At 43.5% G+C, this 25,219-nt stretch overlaps 2 protein-coding genes across 4 annotated transcripts; one reads left to right on the top strand and one right to left on the bottom strand.

Annotated features, from left to right (window-relative positions):
• Positions 1–1,809: 1,809 nt before the first annotated feature.
• On the top strand, positions 1,810–23,819 carry LOC308327800 (uncharacterized protein). 3 transcript variants are annotated; one of them, XM_080781356.1, is made up of 14 exons: positions 1,810–2,242; positions 3,444–5,175; positions 9,053–9,176; positions 13,810–13,937; positions 14,494–14,576; positions 14,877–14,994; positions 16,011–16,117; positions 16,665–16,748; positions 16,869–16,960; positions 17,930–18,001; positions 18,351–18,479; positions 19,171–19,280; positions 20,031–20,289; positions 20,726–23,819. In XM_080781356.1, the coding sequence occupies exons 1-14, from the start codon at positions 2,200–2,202 to the stop codon at positions 20,798–20,800; spliced, it is 3,156 nt and encodes a 1,051-aa protein (XP_080637482.1). In that variant the 5' UTR covers positions 1,810–2,199; the 3' UTR covers positions 20,801–23,819. The 3 variants fall into 3 exon arrangements, with proteins under 3 accessions (XP_080637482.1, XP_080637481.1, XP_080637480.1); XM_080781355.1 differs by having other exon boundaries at positions 9,053–9,182; positions 13,813–13,937; XM_080781354.1 differs by having other exon boundaries at positions 9,053–9,182.
• On the bottom strand, positions 17,306–17,661 carry LOC308328486 (NADH dehydrogenase [ubiquinone] 1 beta subcomplex subunit 3-like; the record flags this gene model as incomplete). The annotated part of the gene is made up of 1 exon (XM_080782334.1): positions 17,306–17,661. Exon 1 carries the CDS (start codon positions 17,582–17,584, stop codon positions 17,306–17,308), a length of 279 nt encoding a protein of 92 aa, XP_080638460.1. The 5' UTR covers positions 17,585–17,661.
• Positions 23,820–25,219: the final 1,400 nt, after the last annotated feature.

The following is a 25,219-nucleotide window of genomic DNA, read 5'->3' as shown; positions in this document are numbered from 1 at the left end:
TGTAACACTAGTATGATCAAATAAGACATTAATTTACAAAAAGTCTATGAATAAAATATCGATTAGAGGTTTCTGCCCGTCGTTCTTGTTGCATATAGAAACATGTTTTTTCAGAAAACTGTTAGGATTTAGAGTCAGACAGCTTTAGTAGAATCAGCCTCAGGTCTTACCGTCTTAATGAGCTAACCTCTTATGAATGCCAGAATTGTTCAATAATAATATAAACAAGTTGTGTTTTTGGCTTCAGTCAGATGCTAGATTAGGAAATTGTTATTTCCACTCAATTGTCTATTTGAATAGAGCACATACAATTATATACTTTTACGCTATGATGCAAATTAGCAACAGTGGGCAGTGCTGGGCACCTTTACTTATTTAATCTCTAAACTGAAACGGGGCATCCCAGTATTTCAAATACAGTCCAATAAAGTCACTGTGATTGAATATTCCCCTTTCACTTGCAATTTTCACTTTCACTGTATTCACTTGTCTTAGTGTATATTTCCTTTATTTCTTTATTTTTGAGGGGCCGCCTCCTATAGCAAGTTCTGTGTCTACGTTTACCACGTACGGATTTGAGGATAAAAACTGAGGCCAGAAAAGTGAGGACACCTATTGTGATGATGTACGTGTATGATGATAAGAGCGCCCCTCACTTCACACTGGTGTTTCACTGTATTGATCCATATACTGTAGGCAGTAATCTGTAATCTGTCAGCAGGCTAGCACCTGTGGTCATCTGCAATAAACCTATCTGGGGACCCCCTTGAACCCCTGGGGTGGGGGTCCCCGGACCGCTTTGAGAACCACTGGTAGTCTTACCATAAAGTATAAAGTATCTTAATGTGTCCAGCAGGTGTCACCCTAGCCTCCCTAGGTAAGTGCAAGTCTTTGTCCTGAGTTCTACATGATGCTAATAACATTTTCAGATCTGCATGTAGGTCTACACATCTGCTTTCACACATGTATGCAATGTGTTGCCCTACTACATACATATTTGTATGTGTTATTATTGTATTATGTAGTATTGGAACAAAATTGTGGGCTACTTCTGTGGCCTACTGGCAGTGTGCCCAAGAAATGTGTTGGTAAATGGTGCATTTATTTTATATAGTGCTTTACATAGATTGTGCATTACATTCACCCATTTATTCATACACTAATGGCAGAGGAAACCATGCAAGGCACCAACCAGCACTTGGGGAGCAATTAGGGGTTCAGAGTCTTGCTCAAGGACACTTCGACACTAACTCTGGGGGAGCCCGGGTTTGACCTGGGAACCTTGCGGCTACCCCTGAGGCCTGATCGAGCCACTGCCGCCCACTGGTGAGACCAGTTCAAAGGTACACAGATCAGAAGTATTATTATTGTTATATATGTTTAGGCCTACTTAAATAAAATAATACTGCCATGTAGAAATAATCTGTTACAAGTAAAAGTCCAGACTTCAATATTTACTGTTTGCAGGAAAATGGCTTAATTGTTTGGAGTCCTTCATATTCAATTAATCTGAACAAGTAACCCAATAATGTCCATACACTCCCATTCCACATATTTTGGAAAAAAAGTGGTTTAAGTTTTGTAATAATCTACAGAATAACTACCGGTAGTATCTTCTAACAGGCCTATAGTACTAACAGTACTTTACTGGAAATCAGTAAAGTACAAGTAGGTTACCTAAAAATTGTACAGTAAATGTACTTACTTTACACCAGAATAACTACATTTTGAGGGGAATTGTTTCCATAGACCTGGTTGCTTGTTTCTCTCACAACACCTGGCAACACTGAACGTGGGGTTAATTCCAAGATGGCGACCAGCCGCTGCCGGAGCGCTCGCGCTGCAGACACAAACACCGGAGGGATTTAACAGAAGACAAAAACCTTAAAAAAGACGCGTTCTAAAAAGGATTCCGACACATTATGACACACTAAGAAAGAAACGGAACGCTTTAATATGCTATAATAAACATCGCCCCCTCCCCCCCCCCGGCGCGGTGAACGTATAACGTCAATAATGTGGAAGACTTATTATTAGCCTACAGCAGGCTAACATGTTAGCCTCCTTCTGTTCTTCCACTGCCGGGGACGAAGACACCAGGACGGGGAGCGGGGCCGGCTGCTGCCGCAGAGCTAGGCCGACGGAGCAGCGCGCAGCACCGGGAGGTCGAGGCGGTGACGCCGGGGTCCGGGGTTGAGGATGATGGAGACAGGAGAGGAGAACCGGGGAGGAGACGAAGAAGGTGACTGGTTGACCCTCAATAAGTTAAATTAGATAGCATAGATAGCATGTTATGTAGACCGATGCCAATGACCTGGAATCAGTGGTTTTCAACCTTTTTCATATCAAGGTCCGTTATTTTATTTAGCATTGTTTTTAGCCACGAGCAACGATTTTATAGCCATTAGTCCCAAGACTTGTTCTGTTATATTCTGTTATTGTTGGTTAAGATTTTGTCCACAATTTCATGCTGTAATTGATGTATAACACCAATAGGAGAGAGAACAGGCAAACGTTCAAAATAACAATTCTTCTTGAATCTACCTGATCGTGTAGAAATTAAGTGATGCAGATGTTTCACCATAATTTGACTATTGAGAGCGTAAAATAATGATCCATTTGGTTTCATTTTATGCTCTCAGTCTCAGGAGTTAAAGATCTATAAGGATCTCTCCATCATTTAGCTGGGGACCACCTGAACCACTGGTTCGACCCCGACCACTGGTTGAGAACCACTGATGTAGACAAATGCCAGGTTATTGTAGACCTAGCATGGTGTGTAACTGTGTATAGTCTCAATGTACAGAAGATTATAGTTATTTTTCGCTCTTTTTTTTGGGGTTATTTAACTTATTTGTTTACCTATGATCCTTGACCAGGGCTTCTAAAAGTGGGTGCCTTGACACAAGTCCAGGGCCTGGGGTGCCTCAGAATAATTTGATAATATTTGGAATTTATCAATGTCACTTCAGTTTAACCACTTTTCTTAGGCCCTTAGTCTATTGATAAAACTGTACTTGGTGCATTCTTTTTCAGTCTACAGTTTACAGTACACCCAATAGCTATTTTTTGGTGAATGTTCCCCCCAAATAGGAATGCTGGGGTTTATGTGGTTAAACGGCAAGTATACAAGTTATTTTCAGTCTGTCCTAATGGAAACAAAAATATTCTCTCTAGTTTTGGGGGAAATATTTACATATGTTACGTACCGGTAATGTGACAAATATTTCAGGGGTGCTGTGGATGAAAAAGTTGTTTACAGTGGTGACCGGAGTCAAAGATGTTTGAGAACCACTATCCTCGTTCACCATTTCTATTACCTCGTGTTTTCCTTGCTTACTGTAAAACACTCTGGATTAAGAATGTCTGCTAAAGGCCTACATTTTAAAGTTATAATAATAATAATAATAAATTAATAAGCGGTGTGTTTGTTTCTCTTAAAGACCACAGCGACCTCCACAACACATACCCGGCTGTTACTGAGGAGGAGGAGGAGGAGGGTGACTGTGGGGTTCGGGCAGATGCAGGCCAGGGGAGTGAGGAGGAGGACCACCGGGGTCAAGAGGAGTCGGTGGAAGGTGAAGGAGAAAGAGAAGCGGGGAAACAAGGTCACATTTACGGGACCAGCAACGGCAGGAATGTAAACAGAGACGGGGGCCGCAGCAGTCCGGACGGAAACCACGCCATCGTGTTGGATTTGGTTTCAGCGGAGGAGGAGGAGGAGGATGGGAGGAAATGCCTCCTCCAGGAGGAGCCACTAGTGCCAGACAGCCGGGTGATCTCAGACGGAGACGTCCTCCTCAACGGATTCGCTGAGTCACCGGAGGAGGAAAGGAGGAGGAGGAGGAGGATTGTGGAATCTCTGGAAGGAGGAAAAGGAGAAGATGGCGTAGCGGGCACGGCTGAGGAGGCAGGAATGGACCATAGTAGCGTATGGGCTGAGGAGGACGGGAGCAATGGAGGGGACGGGGACACTCCAGGTGCAGACTTTGTTGGCACTGAGTCGCTGACTTCCCTCCTCACCCACGCTGACGCACAGCTGCCCTGTGAGCAGGACAAACACTCGGAGAGGAACTGCGTCGGCAGTTTGGTGGAATTGTTTCCGGGGGTGTCGGACTTGATGCTGCCCAACGGCGACGTTGATGACCTCAGATGCAGTGTTGGGCCGGGCGGGGACACGTCCCCCTGTGAACAACACGGGGGCGCTTTATTACCGGAGCCCCGGACTGAGTCTGAACCCGCGGCGGTTGTTGTTTGTTTGTGTGACGCAGATGGTAAGGAATTAATAAAACTAGCGAATGGCGGGTTGCACCTTCCTGATGCAGCGGACGCCACACTTGACCATCTCTCGTCCTCCGACTCTGACTCTGAAGAGTATTTCTCCCAGAACAAAACAAACGTACCCTTCGACGTGGTCTGTGTCGTGCAGCGAGATTCGAACCGTCGACCTGACGGGGAATCGCCGGAAGAAAGCGCAGCCGCTGGGACTGTGGTGGGTTTAGCAGCCGTGTTGTGTGTGAAAAGCCAAGGTGGCAGCAGCGACAAAGATGACCACGGCGGAGGGTCGAACTCCGCCGATTCCCCTGCCGGGGAAGGAGAGGAGACCACTCAACAGACTCAACTCTCGCTCCCTCCTTCCTCCCTGGTGGAGGAAGAGGCATTGGACCCTTCTCCTAAGGAGGGACCTCCTCCCACCCAGGACCCTTCTCCTAAGGAGGGCCCTCCACCCACCCAGGAGGAAGAGGCATTGGACCCTTCTCCTAAGGAGGGCCCTCCTCCCACCCAGGATGATTTAAGTGCCAAACCCCCCTCGTCCTGTCCGTTGACCCTCTCCAACCTCACCAGCGACAGCCACGACACAGAGCCCATCCCCAGGGAGGAGGAAGGGGATGAAGAGGAAGACTCTGAAGAAGGCTACGCAGACTTCAGTTTGCCCACCAGACCTCAGAGTTTGAGGACTAACCTCCCCAGTGTCACGGTGTCGCTGAGCTGCGATGCTACCCCGTTGTCCCCCGAAGAGGGGGGAGGGGCAGAGGGCTTCTATTTTGGAGAAGAGGAAGCGTTCGAGCCAGGTGGCCGGCGGCAGAGCGCTCCGGACAACCTCTCGGAACAGAGCGACGCCTCGGAACACAAGCTGATGCCAAAGAGGTTCGGGATCGCCGACTTCTTCACCAGGTTAGACAAACATACAACAAACACACACACACACACACACACAGTCTCTCAAAAACACACACTCGTGGTTTTGTGGGTTACCATGGCTACCCTGTCTGTCAGCCTCAATCAATATCAGAATACATGTGTCCCTGCCGCCCCCAGGGAATATACAGGGCATAACATACACGCCTGACACATACACACACATTTTAATCCTGGCACGCACTCACGCACTCACTCACACACGCCTGTACAATGCAGTGAGACAGACACCTGTATGATGCAGTGAGACCTGTAGAGAAGATGTAAACACTCTTTAGTCTTAATGGTTTCTCTTAAACTGAGAGGATGAGAAAGAGAGAGGAAAGTGGCTGATGTAATTTGAGATGACACATGTATGCTTTTATTGTAGAACGAGAGGACAGATGACTGTAGAGAGAGAAACCAGATCATATCCTCTATTTAATCATGCCCCAGTTCCATTGTAACTGATCAGATAGTGCATCTCTCTCTCTCTCTCATATATATATATTGTCTCTTTCGGGTGGAAACCTCATGTCCGAAACTGTTACTTTTCAGGATTCAAAAATAGAAGCAGATCTACAAGCTCAAGTCAAAACGTGGTGCCTTTCGAGCTTGCAGATCTGCTACTTTTGATGCTTTTGTGGGAGGCTGTAGTATGTAGTAGGGCATTCATTTACGGAAGATACACAAAAAGTGCATTGTCGGATTTCCGCCCGACAATGACGATATTAGAGTACAATTCCTTGGTTTCAGTTCTGAAACGCAGTGGAATGGTAACTGTGTGTGACCTCATCTCGGAGCTACAGGATGAGCGTAAGCCGGGGCTGAGGGCACATATGGGGCTACTGATCTACATGCTCACACGCTCACCTTTAATGATTCCGGTAATCATTGCTATAGACTAGTGTTGTTTTTCCCTCCCCCCCAGTTACAGGGGTCTCCCCGTCTCTCTGGCTCTTTAGTAAACAGAAATCGCATTTTCAGGTCGGGATACAAATGTAATCCAATTAGGGGAGAGTGAACCCATACAGGATACAGGATGAACGTGCATGCGTGCCGTGCGTGTGATTAGGAAGACGTGCAACAGGCCTATTTAGTGTAAATCTCTGAAACAGCCCTTGGTTGTAGTGGGGGTGGCTAGGATTTTATTTTACAATTCTGTGGCCTTTCTACTGCCACATCTGTTGCATTGCATTATGTCCGGCTGGTCCTGGATCAGTGGTTCTCAAACATTTTTAATGGCAAGCAACCCGTGGCAGAGCGGTACGAAATGGACCCAAATGGACCCACTGGAGTTAGTTGGTTGTCTGTGGCCACGTTTGCAGCCCCGATGTAATAAGTCATGAACCATGTTTGCGGACGTTTGCGGATTCCCCCGTGTTACCCCGTTTACATGGCAACGCGAGGCGGAGCGTTTTCAAAGATTTCCACTCTGGAAGGGGTTTTCACTTTAACTGGTTTCACTGTTAACGTCTTCAAACCCTGATTACGCCGTTGCCGTCTAAACGGAAGGCACATCTGATATTCTTTTTTGCCGTTTTTCTCTAGAGAACGTTGCCATCTAAACAGGGCCTGTAACTCTCGGAGTTCCAGGCCTGTAAGGGTCCATTTGGACCACTGAGCTGTCTGCACAACACTGCAGTGTTTTGTGGTTGAGGTCAGACAGTTCCCATACCAGACTCCTCTCTGCCTCTATTCTTCTCTCTCTCTCTCTCTCTCTCTCTCTCTCTCTCTCTCTCTCTCTCTCTCTCTCTCTCTCATTATTACAAAACCAATTCAGACCAGCCGATCTACAACCTTTTTACTTTTTTTTCAAATTATTTTTAATATATTTGATTTTTTTCATATACTTTTTACATTTTGTACACAGTAGTACACTGTACACAGTAGTCCACATGCAGGCGCAGCTTCTACTGTGTCTATTTACAGATCACCCGCAGCCTTCCATTTCACACGTAACTACAGCCTTTTGTTGTGTGACTGACAGGCTAAATGACCTGCCTGACTAATTGTGTGTGTGTGTGTGTGTGTGTGTGTGTGTGTGTGTGTGTGTGTGTGTGTGTGTGTGTGTGTGAGAGATAGAGAGAGAGAGAGAACAAACAAAGTCACTCTTCTTCCATTTGTCCATCTGACTGGGACAGGAAACAACCCCAACGATTCACTGAGTCTGAATACAGGAAGAGTTGAGGGTTTAGAATAGATCCTCATCTGGGTTTCATTTCATGTTTTTGGTGGTTTCAGACCTCAACAGCTGGACACAATGTCACACTCTGCTGTCTCGAGACAGACAGACAGACAGACAGGCAGGCAGGCAGGCAGGCAGGCAGACAGACAGACAGACAGACAGACAGACAGACAGAGAAGAACTTAGACAGTCTGAAAGAGAGACACGCAAACGGTTTGTCAGACAGCAACACACAGCTGGACGACTCCTCATTATTAAACATGCCTGCCCTTCATATTGTCCATTAACAAGACAGTTCAACAACATCATGGATCCATATTCTGTTTTTTGCCCATTTGAATTGTTCATGTCCTTGATTAAAATAATGTTAATATTACGTGGTGTTTGAGATCTCCACATTCCAGCACGCATGGACACAGTCACACGCATTTCCTCTCTCCCTCATTATCTATTTCTCGCTGATGTGGTTTATTCTGTCAGTGGTGACAAAGCCCTACTTAAAGCAGTGGTTCTCTTTTTTTTTGTCTCAGGTCACCCCTGTAAATGTGTAAGACTTTCCCCCAAAGACACAGTATGTCACGAGGAAAACTGGTTTCCATTAGGACTGAAAATAACGTTTTTACTTGGTGTTTATAGGAAACAAAGTCTTATGCACATTGCACACCTGATTGGCTCAGAGACGGGTGGGTACTAGGCAGGGATCAACGTATTAAAATGCACAAAATGTGCTCAATGACTGGCATCTGGTTCCAGAAGAAGTCTATGACCAAACCTGAAATTTAAATAATAAAAGTGTAAATATTGGCATTGCGAGTGCACGGTGTGTGGGTCATTGTGTACATTTTCTGCACTTTTTGAATACTTGGTGCTACTTGGCCCTTATTTTTGTAAAGAGACTTGGTGTACTGTAGGCTGAAAAAATAGAACGCACCAAGTGCAGTTTAATTCGGTAGTATTGAGGGTCTAAGTGGTTAAACTGAAATTATCAAGTATTCTAACTTCTAAGGCACCCCTGGGCTTGTGTCAAGGCACCCTAGGGTGCTATGACACCCTAGGACACCTTTGAGACCAAGATTCAGCATTATCTCACTGATTTACCTGACAAATATCGTATGGTAAGTAGTAAATAGATCAGGACCCGATGTTTGGCCACTAGTAGAGAATCAAGGGGGGGTGCCCTCCTCCTTTTTCGTGTAGACGGGAACTTGGTTTGGCTCCTCTCCCTTTCTTAGTCCATTCCTCCCGACTGGGCGCTTCTGTGTTTATTGCTACTAACAGCAACACTACAGGTTCAGGGCAGTGGGTCATGACACCTGTCTTCTTGAGAGAGAACAAACACTACATTGGGTTTGGGTGGTGACAATGAGCTTGGCTCACTATTTCTGGGTCACATTGCTGAAAGGTGTTTCTGTGCATCCCTTGGTCTCCAGTCAGCTCACATTGCCCCCGTTTGACTGGTTTATCAATTCAATTCAATCTTTCTTTCAGACCCAAGGCCAAAGGAGATCCATATCACAATATAACGACACAGTACACAGCTTTATATAATATCAGTTGTACTGGTTTCACTGTATCTCTGTCTCTCTCTCTCTTCTGTGATCTCCAGGAGTCTGTTCACTAGGAAAGGTTTCACTGTATCTCTGTGTCTCTCTCTCTCTCTCTCTCTCTCTCTTCTGTGATCTCCAGGAGTCTGTTCACTAGGAAAGCCAAAGAGCCCAAGGTGCCTCCATGCCAGAACGCAACAGGGTGGCGGCTGTTTGGGAAGACAGCGAAGGAGGACCCTCCCAGTCCCACCTCACCACAACAACAGGTACAGGTATGTATGTATGTGTGTGTGTGTGTGTGTGTGTGTGTGTGTGTGTGTGTGTGTACTTTGGTATAGTAATACAAACCGCAAACTTAGCAGATCTACAAGCTCTGAACGCGTTGTGTAGAGCTTGTGGATCGTCTCTCATTGATGCTTTTATGTGACGCTGTAGTATGATCAAGTAGTGCGTTCATTTATGAAAAATACATACTGTGTGTGTGGTTGCTAGGCAGATCCTTTTTGCTTTCTACAGCTGCAGCCCCAGCTGGTGTCCAATCCCCCCCCCCCCCCCCCCCCCCATAGCCCCCCCGTATACACACAAACACACAGAAATCCATTCACTCATTACACAAGATTGACTCATTCAATAGCGTCCAGCTCGGACCTGTGATGTGGCGGCAGTGGCTCAGGGGTAGAGTGGACGCTTTTCCCAGGCAGTTACAGCCAAGTCTCCACCAGATTGGGTGTCGGAAGTGTCCTTTGAGCAAGACGCTGAACCCCTAATTGCTCCCGATGAGCAGGTTGGTGGCTCGCATGGTTTCCTCCGCCGTCGGTGAATGAATGTGTGTGTGAATGGGTGACTTGTATGTAATGCACAATCATTGGATAAAGGCGTTATCTAAATGCACCATTTACTGTACTGTTTGTAATTGTGTGAATGAGACAGACGAGCTACCAAAACCCATCTGACCAGTTGGCTAACAAAGCAGTCACGAACAATGCGATGTGAGCTTGTAGAGCAGCTTTTTTTCTTAAGGTGGTAAAAAACAATTAACATGAATTAACAATCCAGTGAATATGAAATCTATGAACAAAGTTTAATCTGCAACACAATTGTATACATTTATATAGTGAAGGTCCCTGCTTCAGCTCTCTCTCAGCTAAGGGGTCCTTGGGCTGAAAAACGTTGAAGACTACACTCTGTCTACAGTACAACCCAACCACTCTGTTTCTGTGAATCGTGTACAGTAGCTGATGATCATGTGACCTGAAGCATGGAGCTCCGAGCATTGCAGCTCGTCTGAAGAATGTCTCTTCTGGTCTCATGACGATGTTTGCTCATGGTCATATAATTACGGGTCTATTCATAAATCTATTTTTTGATCATCTGAAATGTAATCAAAATGCATCATTTTTTGAACACGGATTTAGTGAGCTATAATCAGGTCAAAGTAAACATTGAATTGAATGCCTGTGCCATTTACACAACTTCAATGTCTGTCTTTGTCGTTCCATATTATAGATATAGAAGTTTTATGTGTTTTGACTGCTGGGTAAGAATAGTAAGATACAGTATTTAAAGACCTAGTGAAATGAAAAATATGCATTTGCATTTCATTTTGAAGTTTCACGCTGAAACCGAAAGTTGTGTGTTTGTGAACCAATCAGAACGTTGCATCCCTCCAGGGTATGGGTCCGGGACGTAGATCTGTTGCTTACCGTGGTATCTTTACCGTTCACACGAGTTCAGAGCAGCAGCTTAACAACAACAAGCTGTAGCCTATTTTGTCACGCTCGGCTAATGGAAAGAAAACACAGTATGCGATTATATTTCATTTCAAAACATTCAAATATCAGAAGATATGGTTTAACTCGGGTAAAGTACGTGATCTGCATGTTTAACTAAAGTTTTCCACATGTCCAAAGTCATTTCTGAAAAAGACATAGGAATAACCTTTTTTTTTAATTATCATACTATCCGCCTTTTAGGTCAATGATATAACATTATATTGTCATATAATAATATAGCAATATAATAATATAATATACCCCTGATCTACAGTATATAATGATCCTGGCATCTGTCTACATCACATGCATCTAAATTACATTGTATCCTTTGGACAAGACTGCTCGTCAAGGCTAGGTCAAAATTAGCAGGTTGCCATGAAAAGTGCTGCGCTCGGCTGTTGGTTGGAAGGTGATTAGAAAGACTCTGATTCAGCACCTTGGAAGACACTTGGAAATGTACTTTGACTATTCAGAACAGTGTGTGTGTGTGTGTGTGTGTGTGTGTGTGTGTGTGTGTGTGTGATTCAAGACAAACAAACACGTGTGCACATTTGTATTACTATACTTGTGAGGACATCAACATTTTAGGATTGCAATTTTATGAATGCCATTAGCCTAAAGCCGGAAAACATCAGATCTACAAGCCCACAGGCTTGTAGATCGTCTATTTTGTGTATGACACAAATCGCGTATATAACTCTAATCATCTGAGCCTAACTTAATATCCAACCAACCTGGATCTTTTTCTCCCCTAGTAAACGTATCTCTGAAATAATCCTTTCAGTGATTAAACACTAAACAGCTTTCTTGTAGGAAAATGGTCCTCGCAATGTCGATTTCTCAATTTCCACTATACTTGTGGGAGCTTATAGTCCTCAGTAATGCGCGCACACACACACACACACACACACACACACACACACACACACACACACACACACACACACACACACACACACACTCTCTCCAGCCTGATGAGTCATGAGGTGAAAGTCAGCCAGACGACACAGATGTTAGGACACGTCACACAGGAGCGAGAAGAGGTGAGGCCATAGGAAAGGAGGAATGTAAGAGAGAAGAGATTACAGCTTCAGTATCTGTTCTTTACAGATATACAACCCTTTATAACAGCCTTAACCCATTCTGACCTGAGATCAGATTCACACGAGGTTTCCACCGGACACACACTGGTCTGATTAACCCATTCTGACCTGAGATCAGATTCTAAAAATGTCAGTCGTTCTTCGATTTTTCAAAAATAGCAGACCTACAAGCTCGTAGCGCGCCACTCGGTGGCGCGCTATGAGCTTGTAGATCTGCTATTTTTCAATAGCTAAAGCATAACATGATGCTAACACTAAAACGGGTTCCCGTTCAGAATGGGTTAATTGATATGTATTCACACCAGAACTGCCACAGACCACACCAGAAGTGTTAACATTTAAAATATATAAAATAACGAGGCGTAAAAGGGTAAAAAGAGCAGACCAAGTAAAGAGTGAAAGGTGAACTTTACCAAGTATTGAGGGTTCAAAGTGGTTAAACGTCTGAAAATTAACACAACATGAATCCTACATACACTGATGATAGTTGCTGTCAAACAAGTCTATGAATCTAGCTACGCTATGAAAAAGTGTAACCTGCAACACAATTGTATACAATATGTAGTGTGAGTATACAATTGTGTTTGGGTGGGGTAAGGGCGGGGGGTTCATCTCTATTTCAGCTAAGGGGACCTTGGCATGAAAAAAATCAAGACCCCTAAAACGCCAAGGATTAAGAGGTCCCTCCAGGCGTGTTACTATAGCCATATTTGAACTATGCAGAGTCTGGAATGTGTTTGATTTGTGACCACAGTGTAAAATATTTGACAAAACTACTGCAGTCTTACTCACCACCAGTGGAAAGTTGTTTCCTTTGGGGGCCCCCTGGTGGATATTTACTGAATCGCATTAAAGGATTAAACAGCTGTTCATATCCTCTCAAATGCCCGCACACACACACACACACACACACACACACACACAAACACACACACACACACATACTCTCTCTGTGGCTTAAATAGGGAATATCCAAGTGCATACACATGCACAAAAAAATGCACACTTGTGCACTTTTGGTTGCTTAGACAGCGTCTGTGGTTGGCTGCACACACACACACACACACACGCATTCAGACATTCATGCACTAAAATGTTTTTCATGGAGACAAATGAGAAAAACTAACATCGACCTTCCCTCTGTCCCAGCAACGCACTCTTGCAAGATCTAGCAGCAGGGGAGATGTTTTGTGTACCATTTAGCACCTAGTGGTGAATCATGGGTGGGGTTGGGATCCGGGAACCGGATCCAACATTGAGGAACCAGGAATCACTTCCATCACATTTTCCAGAACCGTTTTTAATCATACACTCAGAGCTGGTAGTTAAAGCTAGTAGTTAAAGGGGCGGCCATCTTGCAACAGTCAACTGTTCTGGTACGTTATATGGTAGCTGGTGATCTGCTCAAACAAAAACACCTGCTGAAATCTTGACTGATTTACAAAATGTTTGGTAATGCTTTTGCAAATGTTAGCAATGTGGCTAATCCTATGATTCAGGATGCTTATCAGCTTTCTTTTTACATGAAAGTCCCAAATTATCTGACGTTTATACGAAACCAAACCGTTTGAAAATCGGTTAAAGTTATGGTTATTTTAAAAGTACATGCACCATAGTCAAGATGGCCGCCATGTGGCGACGTCGCTCTCCACTGCCCAGCGGTGCAGACAAGTCATGTACATGGATATTAAATAAATAGATGCCTCATTGGCCCCTGCAGTTTGTTGGAGCCACGTGTGGAGGCACGCTACGCCACGCTGCCACAGCGCATCTATTCCGGGACTTGTCCGACCCAAACGTCCGCACGTGACGCACCCGGAAGCCTGGCAAGCTTCCGCTCATGCTTCGCAAGCTCGCAAGTAATCTCGGGAAAGCTTTGCCCCCTCTCGAGAACACACGCCCCAGAGCCAGAAGAGGCGTCTACCGTTTATATGTCTATGGTCATGTACAGTACCCTTTATATATGTCTGTGTAGGAGGACCAGCTGAATCTAACATTACTTCCTGTGTTGTTCTGTGTAGGAGGACCAACTGAGGGGCTCTACTGAGCTGCCGTGCTCACAGCGCCCCCCTGTGGCTGCGGGGAAGAGGAGGAACTTGGAGTTTGAGCCCCTCTCCACCACAGCTCTGATCCTGGAAGACAGGCCACCGTGAGTCTCTGACACTTATACTGTTAATTATTACGTAATTCTACTATTGTCATTACATTATTATACTATTATTATTACATTACCACTTATATTAGGCCTGTCACAGTTATTACATAATCACAATTAGTCGCAATTATTTGTATGACCGTCGTCAGCTAAACTTTCATGGTCGTGACACAGCTCTGCATTCGGTGTCATGTCAAGACAAGACAAGGTTTTTAAAAATGTCACTGAAATGTCATGATCGTAAAATACATGTCAAATACATGTAAAATATTAGACACTTAGCTTTGTATTTTGTTGTTTCTTTGTTTTACCAAGTAAGAGAATGTATGCATTATGTGAACATCTAATGTAATTTTATAACAAAAGATGTCAGATCAGTGATTAATACCTGAAACTTCCAACGTATTTATTTTAACTTCATTGATTGATTGAATACTCTTATTAGTCAGAAATGTAAACGGCACGTGATACATCTGTTAAAGCTAAGATAAGAACACAATATTGTGTATTCAATTCATCAACGTGTGTGTGTGTGTGTATGTGTGTGCAGGAATCTGCCTGCTAAGTGTCAAGAAGAGGCTCTGCGACACAAACAGGAATATGAGGAGATGGTGGCTGGAGCCAAGAGAAGAGGTACGTGTCTTCAGTGGCTCGGCACACACACATTCAGTCAAGGCAACTTCGGGACAACACCATTTGACCACCCCACAAATTAGCGCGCCATGTTATTAATTCACGATTTTCTTGCTCTTACATCGACTTTCATCCCTTTCTAGGACATGGGTAGACCGATTCGAGGTTTGGGGGGTTCCCCTACGTATATCACAACGTTTCAAAAAAAAATTCAGTCTTGAGATTATTATTATTATTATTTTCTGCTCTAATCTGTGGTGTCATTGGTCCACGCCTCTCCGTACTGTATGTGTCTCTCAGAGATGAAGGAGGCTCAGAAGAAGAAACGCCAGCTGAAGGAGAGGTACCGCCAGGAGGAGAGTATCGCTCACGCCATCCACATTTGGAACAACGAAATACTGCCCCACTGGGACTCTGTGTACGTACACGTGTTTCTGTGTGCACACACGCATGTTTCAGAACCAGAATCCGTCTATTGTCACATCCCTGTTTTACAAGAAATTCTCTCAGGAGAGAATACCAGCACTCACTTTGGTTTAAGGCACTTTTTATTATTTTATATTCGCATAGTAGCTGCAGAGCAGATAGCACAACGTACACGTTTCGGCGTATAGCCATCGGCAGCGTTATACTATGCTGTCAACAACTGAAGTGTCACGTTTTATAGTGTCCGTAGGGTGCGACACCTTCCTCTGTCCGTGTTGATGCAAATAACATAGCCAACAAGAACCCCAAAAGTGCAGTCATAATAGACAAATTCACATTATATATACACATAATACACATCACTTTGAAAATCAATAATGCATTGAATGGCAAGTCCTTTAAGACAATGTAAGAATATAAATAAAAATTAAATGTGCAAAAAGGGCAGCAGATAGCCAAGTCCTTAAAGGAGGGGGGGGGGGGGGGGGGGTTCAGGGTTTATATTGGCGATAGTAGAGAATGTAATGTTCTTTCCTTGATGAGAAGACAGGTTGAGCAACAAACCAAACTAGCAAAACACTTGTTAACTAAGAAAACATCCCTGTTTTACATGTGTAAAGCAGTGGGTGAAATACATTTTTAGCGTTAAGCTCCACCACGGTCATGAAATTCCTGGAATATTTCTAAATTAGGAGATTGCCTCCTCCTTCCATGCCTGGAAAAGGTTTGGAATAGATCAAACATGTCCAAAAAAACGTGTTACTTGACATATGTAACATGGTAAAAAGTATTGCTGTGATGCACGAGCTGTGTGAGTGCGGCCTAATGCATACAGGTCGTCAGGTGACAAAAAGTCAGTCTTAGAGCATTGATAGCACAGAGCCTGGTTATTGCACTGTATCATTGCTATATGCCTGGAAATGGGGTTGAATACATTTTATGGAAAGGTTTTGAAAACTGATTGGTACTCATAATCAAATCTAACAAATAGTGTTTGTGTGTGTGTAGGAAGGGGTCTCGTCGTGTCAGAGACCTCTGGTGGAACGGTCTTCCTCCCAGCGTCCGAGGGAGAGTGTGGAGTCTGGCCATCGCCAACGAACTCAACATCACACCTGGTACACGGACGCACACACACACTTTTCATTGCTGAAATATTTATAAAACGCACAGACACAATCACTTTTACTCAAAAGCTCACACGCTCACACGTTGTGAGCTAGTAGATTGGCTATTTTCAGCAAATGTGCCTCCAGAATATGGATGCTATAGTTCTCAAGTGGTTAAACAGAAACACATACAAATTTAACATCTTTATTTGTGTTAAAATCTTAACAAGATAATACATTCTTGAACAGAAACAATAGTAGATGCTAAACTTGGGAAACTCAACAAGTGTTTCAGGATACAGATAAAGGAAGCATTGAATTTATCCAATGCCTTAGCTCTCATTCCTGCTGTGGTCGAATGTACAACCCACATCCAAATTCCAAAATGGTCACTTCTCTACTGTCCTCATCAACAACAACATCTGTTGTATTATCTGTAATATTTGAAAAGGCATCATTTTCATTATTGGAACATGGCAGTTGAAACACGAGATTGCTTTTACATTTTGGCCATGGTTAGTGTTGAGTTGTATTGTGTGTTTTGTGTTTTGTGCAGAGCTGTATGAGATATTTCTGTCCAGAGCCAAGGAGAAATGTAGGAGCTACAGTGAGACCAGTTCTGTCAACGACAGTGAGAGTGGTGAGACACCAAAAACTGTCTGTCTGCCTGCCTGTCTGTATACATTATAATAATACTGTACATTATTTTTAGTATTGTTATATTTCTTGAATAAAGTACATGTGACGTGTGTGTTCTCAGAGGGAGCGTCCCTGGCAGACAGAGAGTCCAGCTTGGACCTCATTAAACTGGACATCTCCAGAACCTTCCCTTCACTCTTCATATTCCAGAAGGTACACGCTCTGTGTGTGCGTATGTGCTTGGGCGTGTGTGTGCGTGCGTGCGGGCGCATGATGTCATATCGATGACATCAGGGATCTCCATATTTGGCAATGGACGCTAACTTGAACGATGCCTCAATGGGGTATCTATCCCCAAGCCCCCAGAACAGCTAGCCAATGTTGAAGCGCTGGTCAGAGCTGGGACTGCAGGCATGCATTCAGCACGAGGAAACCCTGCGCAGCTGGAGTTTAACCTTGAGCGTTTTGCAGTGCACTTTCTCTTCTGGTCGGATGGAATGTCTTTAGGCACTACCTTCTCAAACTGCGTCTCTTTTGTTGAGGGCAAGAAGTGAGACATCAGTGGTCGCTGTTCTTTGGTGGGAACAGGGCGTACTCCACAGCCAGGGCCACCGTGAAGGCAGCGAAGCCCCACTTGAACCCTCTGAGCAGCACGTCCGACAGGGTCACGGCACGCGAAAAGCCCCCCATGTACCTCCAGGCCTCGTTGCGTGCCCACGGGTCTGACAGGCCCCTGGCCTTCAGCCTCTTCTGGGTGAACTCCAGCGGCGTCCCCTCCACCTTCCACTGCCTCCAGTCCGGCAGGGACCCCTTACCGTGTTCATGGTCACCTCCCATGACTAACTAGATAATTGGTTGTTGGTCACCTCTGTAGCGAAGGTTTGTGCTTCGTTCTTGTTTCGGTTTCTCCAGAAATAGCATCAGTTTAGAGGTTGACGTAATGGTGATGTCAAAGTGATGTCACTGCCGTTGCGTGTACATTGTGGTTGGGGACAGGTGAGTGCTATCTCCTATTGGTGATGTCTTCAATGACATATGTTGATATGGAACTCCAGGGTTTCAGACCTGTAAGGGTCCATATGGTCACCTGGTGGCTTTATGCGAGATTAGTTCCTGACAGACACATATATCCTCATAGACTCACACAGACTCTCTCTCCCTCTCTCTTTCTCTCATTCTCAGGGTGGTCCCTACCATGACTTACTCCATAGTATCCTGGGTGCTTACACCTGCTACAGACCCGACATTGGCTATGTGAGTCTGAACACACACACACACACACACACACACACACACACACACACACACACACAAACAAACACAATCACACACGTTCAACTTCAAACAGAGCGGACCTGTACATATTTTATTTCTAATGTTGAGTGTTTTTCCAAGGGAAAACATGCCCATGGTAGATCATGCTTTTATGTAGTGTCTTTATCCAAGGCGCTTTACAATGATTGTGCATTACATTCACACACCCACTCGTGCTGCCCCAATTACATGCTATTGTCCTCTTAACTGTGTGTGTGTGTGTGTGTGTGTGTGTGTGTGTGTGTGTGTGTGTGTGTGTGTGTGTGTGCCTCTGTGTGCATGTGTGCAGGTGCAAGGCATGTCATTCATTGCTGCGGTGTTGATTCTAAACCTGGAGGAGGCTGAGGCCTTCATCACCTTCGCTAACCTGCTCAACAAGCCCTGTCAAATGGCCTTCTTCAGAGTCGACCACGAACTGGTATGTGCACGCACACACACACACACACGCACAGACACAGAGGTAGCTCCTGGATTGAACAGTATAACCGTGTATAGTTTACAACAGGTCTAAGTGGCTTAAACCCTCTGGACCTGAGTTACACTGTACTTGGTGTGTTCTTTTTCAATCTACACCAAATTCTTTCACCAAAAAACAACCGATCTACAAGCTAACAACGCAGCAAGAAAGCTCACAAAATATTGTGACCTTGTAGATTGGGTATGTTGGGTCTCCCCCCCCCCCCCCCCCCCCCCACTGGTAAGCAAGTATAAATCTAGCAGATGTTAACCAGATGTTAAAGTACTTTGCTGTATTGTTTCTCTCTCTCTCTGTCTTCCAGATGTTAAAGTACTTTGCTGTATTGTTTCTCTCTCTCTGCCCTCCAGATGTTGAAGTCCTTTACTATATTGTTTCTCTCTCTGTCTTCCAGATGTTAAAGTACTTTGCTGTATTGTTTCTCTCTCTCTCTGTCCTCCAGATGTTGAAATCCTTTACTATATTGTTCCTCTCTCTCTCTGTCCTCCAGATGTTGAAGTCCTTTACTATATTTTTCCTCTCTCTCTCTGCCCTCCAGATGTTGAAGTCCTTTACTATATTGTTCCTCTCTCTCTCTGCCCTCCAGATGTTGAAGTCCTTTACTATATTGTTCCTCTCTCTCTCTGTCTTCCAGATGTTAAAGTACTTTGCGGCATTCGAGGTGTTCTTCGAGGAGAATCTTCCTCATCTGTTCAACCACTTCCAGACCAACAGTCTGACCCCTGACCTTTATCTCATTGACTGGTGAGTTGTCTCATGTCTGTTCTTTCCCTGGAAAGGAGAGGAATGAAGGTTAGCTGTGAGACACAATGCAAGTGTGTGAATGAGAATAAGTTGAGTGGCGGAACAGTGGGGTGAAGGATTTTAAGTACTTGGGGTCAACATTCCAGAGCAAGAGGTGAAGAAACATGTGCCCTGTGCACTTTTTTATTACGAAACCTAAAAGGCAAACAGAATTGTAATTTCTATTCATAACTTTCCAATGCCAAATACACCGTTAAATCGTTAATCGCAATTATTTGTGTGACAATCGCAATTAAATGTGTAATGGTGACAGACCTATGCCAGGGGCTTTCAACCTTTTTCATGGCAAGGTCCATTATTTAATCTGCATTTGAGCCACGGACCACCATTTCATGAGATTTAGCCTCTCATACCCAAAACCTAAGAATATTTTGTTATCGTTGGATAACATTTTGTCCACAATTCTATGCTGTATTTATGTGGTACCATTAGGAGAGATAACAGGCAAACGTTGATCAAAATATCTTCTACATTCTCTAATTGTGTAGACTTCTTATAAATTAAGTAATGCAGATGTTTAACAATAATATAACTTGAGTAAAATAAAAATAAATCATTTCATTTTACACTCAAGAGTTAACGATCCATCATTCACCTGGAACCCCCTCGCGGACCACTGGTTGAGAACCACTGCTATGTGTAATGTGTTGGACTGACTGATCCATTGGTCCATACGTGGTCCCCTTGCAGGATCTTCACGCTGTACAGCAAGTCTCTGCCGCTGGACGTGGCGTGCCGTGTGTGGGACGTGTTCTGCCGCGACGGCGAGGAGAGCCTGTTCCGCACGGGCCTCGGCATCCTGCGGCTGTTCCAGGAGGTTCTACTGCAGATGGACTTCATCCACATCGCCCAGTTCCTCAGCCGGCTGCCCGAAGACTTGGCCTCCGACACGCTGTTCACCGCTATGGCCAACACGCACATGGTCAGCGGCAACCGGCGCTGGGGGCAGGTGAGTCACGTTGTTTATCCAGTGTTTATTTCGTAGATTATGACGGAAAATGTTTGTCGACTGCCTTTTTTCACTGACAAACAAACTAAAAACGAAGCTATGATAACTAAATCGATAACTAAATTGATATTCGGACAATTTCGTTGAGAAAAGTAGACCAAAGTGTTAGGGAGACACGCTGTTCACCGCCGTGATGGCCAACACGCGGTCAACCGGAGCTTGGGGCAGTTGAGTCACATTGTTATCACTCACTCGCTGGGGGTGGGGGCACCGTAGGCTGAGTGGTTACGGCGCATATTTTGGACAAATTTCGAATGATGATTAATCATGATTAATATATTTTTTTAAATCAATCGTTTGACAGTCCTAGAAATGTTAACTGTTTCCTCATTTTTGCTCTCGAGGAGCGGAGACTAACGTTGTGTCTCTTCACCAGGTGTTTTCTGCCTTGATGAAGGACGCAAATAAAGAAATGGACAAAAGCAACCACAGCCCAGCGCTGCGAAGTTAACACTAGTTCGCCAACACTAATAACCCAGCGCTCGCTAGCCACAGGCCTCTTAGAGGCTAACGCTAGCTTGCGGAACATGTTGGAAGTGAACCTTGGGACGTCAACGGCCAGCTAGCTGAGGAACTTAAAGCTACAAAGCTTGACGCTAACATTGATCAGCTATGAAGTTGTGTATCTCAATTGAAAGGCTAGCCATGATGCTAGCATGTGAGCCATGATTGATACATGTAGTGGCTAACCCAGAAATAAAGTTAAGAGTTCACCAAAACCCCAATACCAGTATTAAGACTGCTGGGCCCGGTTCTTCTGCTTCTGGTGGAGAAGGTTTGGAGAACCCCTGTCCTTCTGCCTTAGATGGAGAATGTTTCAGATGTCCCGTTTCTTCTTTTCTTTGTGGAGAACGTTGGAGATGTCATGGTCTTCTCTCTTGGTGGAGAAGTTTGAAGATGTCCTTTTTTCCCCTGTTCTTTGGAGGAGAAGGTTTGAGAACCCTGGTCCTTCTGCCTTTGTTTGGTAGTAGATGTCCTGTTCTTCTCTCTTGGCGGAGAAGCTTTGAGATGTCCTGGAACTGTTCACCTCCGTCTCAGTAGCAAAGGCAACAAACCTAACCTTGTATCCCACCGGTCATAGTGCCTGGTGGATTATTTAATATCCAGTAGGTCATTTAACCCATTAGCCACTTTAAACATTAATACCACACAAACTTCTCTTTTTTTCCGGTGGAAAATACATTATTCTGGTAGAACTGGACAGAACAGTACCAGTGTTCCTGGGATGGCTGCTTTAGACTTCATGCCGAATGAGACATGGACGTGGTTTGGATTGGATCCCTGCATAGCACCACAGCACCAACACAGACATATTAACCACTTTTAAACCTGTCCTCTCTATACTTTGGGCGCAAACCTCGAAAGAAATTCTCCAAAATAGCAGATCTGCAAGCTCACAGCGCACCCTGGCACGCTGTAACCTCGTAGATCACCTATTTTCGCCATCCATCTCACAACGAAGCATGTAGGGCTCAAGTTAATTCAGCCTTGGGATTAGTCGCAGTTTTGACGGTTTTGTCAGATTTTGATTCCAGTCATTATGCTTGTTTTTTTTGTTTTGTTTTTCTTTACCCAAATCATGTGATTGCTTCTGATTTCTAGAAGCTTCCCTCCGGGCAGTGAGTTGTAGTTTGAAGTTGTTTCTCCACTACTGCTGAGCAGATGTCAATCTGGAGCCTAGGCTAAAATGTCACACGTACACTTACACTCCCATTCCAAATGATGGTGCTAATGTTTTTTCTAAGAGCGTAAAGAAGAAAAACGATTTTACACACAGCTTTTAGGTGATAGAATTCAGTGCCCTGTGGGTGTGGATTTAAATTAGAATTATTTATTGCGTTGTCTGTTGCTACCAAACAACTCGATGGCATAGTGAAACAAGCAAGGTATACCTTCCAATATGTTTACAGCTCATTCTGCAAACATACTGAGACAAAAATATGATGAACTCAATCCACATAATGCCACCAGGGAACAAATTAAGGTAGAATTTATGCAGAAATAATTAGAATATAATCCATGGAGTGGATAGGAAATTCAAAGATTTTTCTTTTAAAACATCAAAATCAGGATCAAAATAAAAAATATGAAATTATTTGAATAAAAAAATAAACCCGACTGATTTTAGGATAATCGAAAGTAATGTGTTGTGTTTTCACTCGGCCTTTAAAAGGATCCATGATGATTACATTAGTATTTCATGTTCTTATATAAAAAAACCCGGAAATATACATTTTAATTTCCACCATATGTTGGCATTCATGTTGGAAACTATGCATGGTGGTAATGTGTGAACAACATTTAAATAATATGAACAGGATATTGTCTCCGTCGGGTGGAAACCTCACAGTTCCAAACCTGTTACTTTTCAGGATTGGAATTAAAAGAAATATCAAAAGTAGCAGATCTACAAGCTCAGAACATGTTGCTTCACGCGCGTTTCAAGCTGGCAGATCTTCTATTTTTGATGCGTTTGTGTGACGCGGTAGTGTGATCAAGTAGGGCGTTGGTTTTACGGAAGAACACAAAAAGTTAGACATAAAGAGGTTGCTGCCCGACAGCAATGAATGATATTATACACAGTGTGGTCGGGGAAGATGTCTGCCTTCCACCTCCACCCTGTGCAACCCAACTGTGACGTCAGTTTGGCCATTTTGTATAAAAGTACTAATGTTTGGAAGGGGGGATGGGGGGGGCACTGTTTAAACATACTTGTGATACTAATTAATAATATGGATACTAATAATTCCAAATCAGAAAAGCCTTTATTTATAAAAAAACAAAAACATTGTATTGTTTTCAGATTACGGTATTAAAAATCATGTAACAGACATTTTACAGATTATTTGTTTTGTTTTTGATTTTACTGTATTGAAAATCTATGCGCCTATAAATCGTCATAAACTTGTGTATAATTGCAGCAGTCGCAACATAAACACTCTAAAGATAAGGAGTTTTTTTCTCTTGACTTGGTGTCTTGGATATTCACTTTCATATACTATCTGCAACTGTGGACACTTGAATATGGATATAATGAACCTTTCAGAATTCAAAAGTAGCCGATGTACAAGCTCGAAATGCGTCTCTTCGTACCGTGTTTTGAGTTTGCGGACCTGCTACTTTAGATACTTTTGTGTGACGCTGTAGTATGATCACGTATAGGGCGTTAATTTACGAGAGAAAAAAAAGATAACAATGGACATGACAACAATCATATACTATCTGCGGCTTTGTACACTTGAATATGATATATGGGACACCCTGGTATCATGGAGAATAAATTAAGATTCACGTGGCAATCCTTGACTTTCATGTGGAAAGATCTACTGCTGAGCCTAATGGGACAGCTTGTTTGTGCAGAGTGACAGCTGGTTACATTGCTTTGACTGTCTTTGATGCAATACCTCTCTTTAACCAGTAGGTGTCCTACCTTGACCACAGGATCTAGATGTCCCAATATAAGGAGGTATTGATTGATTGAATACTTGTATTCATATTATATTGTCAGAAATGTAATCCGTACAGGATACAGTCAAACACGCGTCCAATGGGATCACCGAAAAAAGTCCTTGCTGTCTTGTTTCCATTCAGGTCCTGGGTATTCAATTCATAATCATGACATGAAAAATAAACAAATAAAATTAAACGTACAGTTTGGGGAACAAAGAAGGGGTTATAAGGAGATGGACTAAACTACCAGCAGTTCTACATTCTACAGTTCTAAAACACCAAAAGGGGTTCCTGCCCACACTTCTCTCATCCAAAATGTTACTAAATGTGTTCTATATGCAAGTTGAATCACTAAACGCAGAATATACCTGCTGACATTGGACCAGTTTGTCTGTTATCGTAGACTCCACTCCATTAGGGCTGTCACGATTACACATTTAATTAAGTTGACGATTCAATATTGTCACACACATAATTTGCGATTAAATTGTGTATTTGGTGTTGGGATTTAGAATATTATGAATAGAAGTTACAATTCCGTTTGCCTTTTTAGGTTTCGTAATAAGAGTGCACAGGGCAGGTATGAAAAGTAACTGAAATATACCAAGAAATCACTGGCATTTTTTATGAATGTTATACTTTACAAAATTGTGGAAGTAACTCTACAAGCTTACAAACTCTTAAGCTTGTAGATCTGCTATTTCTGCTTTTTTTATGCATGGACAAATGTCCATGCATAAAAATACATGGTCACGATTATGACAAAATAATTGCGATTACTGCAAATATTTACATTTATGTAATTTATGTGACAATCCTACACTCCATTGGTCTTTGTGTACGTTAATCAATGTAACGTACAGTACAGCACACTTCACCCCTACCTCTATCTCGCACACACACACGCACCATGCTATTGTAACGCTCAAAATTCAAAAATGTCAAAAGTAGCAGATCTACAAGCTCAAAATACGCCACGAAGCAAGACAACATATCTTTCAACTATGGATATGGGAGGTTTCTGCCCAACAGCAACGTTAAAACACTACTGTCATTCTCTCTTTCCAGTTCTCTCTCACACAAACACACACACACACACACACAGCACTAAAATATACTTAATACATACGCACACATACAGTAGTAAATACACACACACACACACACACCACCACCACGTGAGTGGGGTGAACCAAGCAGCCAGGTGCAGGTTAACATTTCTAATATTAACTGATATTAACAAAAAATAGACAGTTTTTAAGTTGCTCAATTCAGTATTTACATATTTGATATTCATTTTACCTGCCCCCCTTCCTATACAAACCCAATGTAACTTCAAACTCCATTTTAGCCTTGGTTCTGGTGACTGATATTATCTTTCTAATACGTGAGGTGCCCACGATATCTTTAAAAAAAACTG

This window comes from Protomyctophum bolini, assembly GCF_963924005.1.
Source record: "Protomyctophum bolini genome assembly, chromosome: 14".
NCBI lineage: Eukaryota > Metazoa > Chordata > Actinopteri > Myctophiformes > Myctophidae > Protomyctophum > Protomyctophum bolini.
Note: the sequence above shows the minus strand (reverse complement) of the source record. Positions and strands in the feature narration are given on the sequence as shown.

Excerpts from the sequence above, each read along its gene's own strand:
- LOC308327800 (XM_080781354.1), top strand. The coding sequence starts at position 2,200 with ATGATGGAGACAGGAGAGGAGAACCGGGGAGGAGACGAAGAAG. Across the intron at positions 2,243-3,443 it reads CCGGGGAGGAGACGAAGAAG|ACCACAGCGACCTCCACAAC; the intron begins GTGACTGGTTGA and ends TTTCTCTTAAAG. Across the intron at positions 18,480-19,170 it reads TCAGAGTCGACCACGAACTG|ATGTTAAAGTACTTTGCGGC; the intron begins GTATGTGCACGC and ends TCTGTCTTCCAG.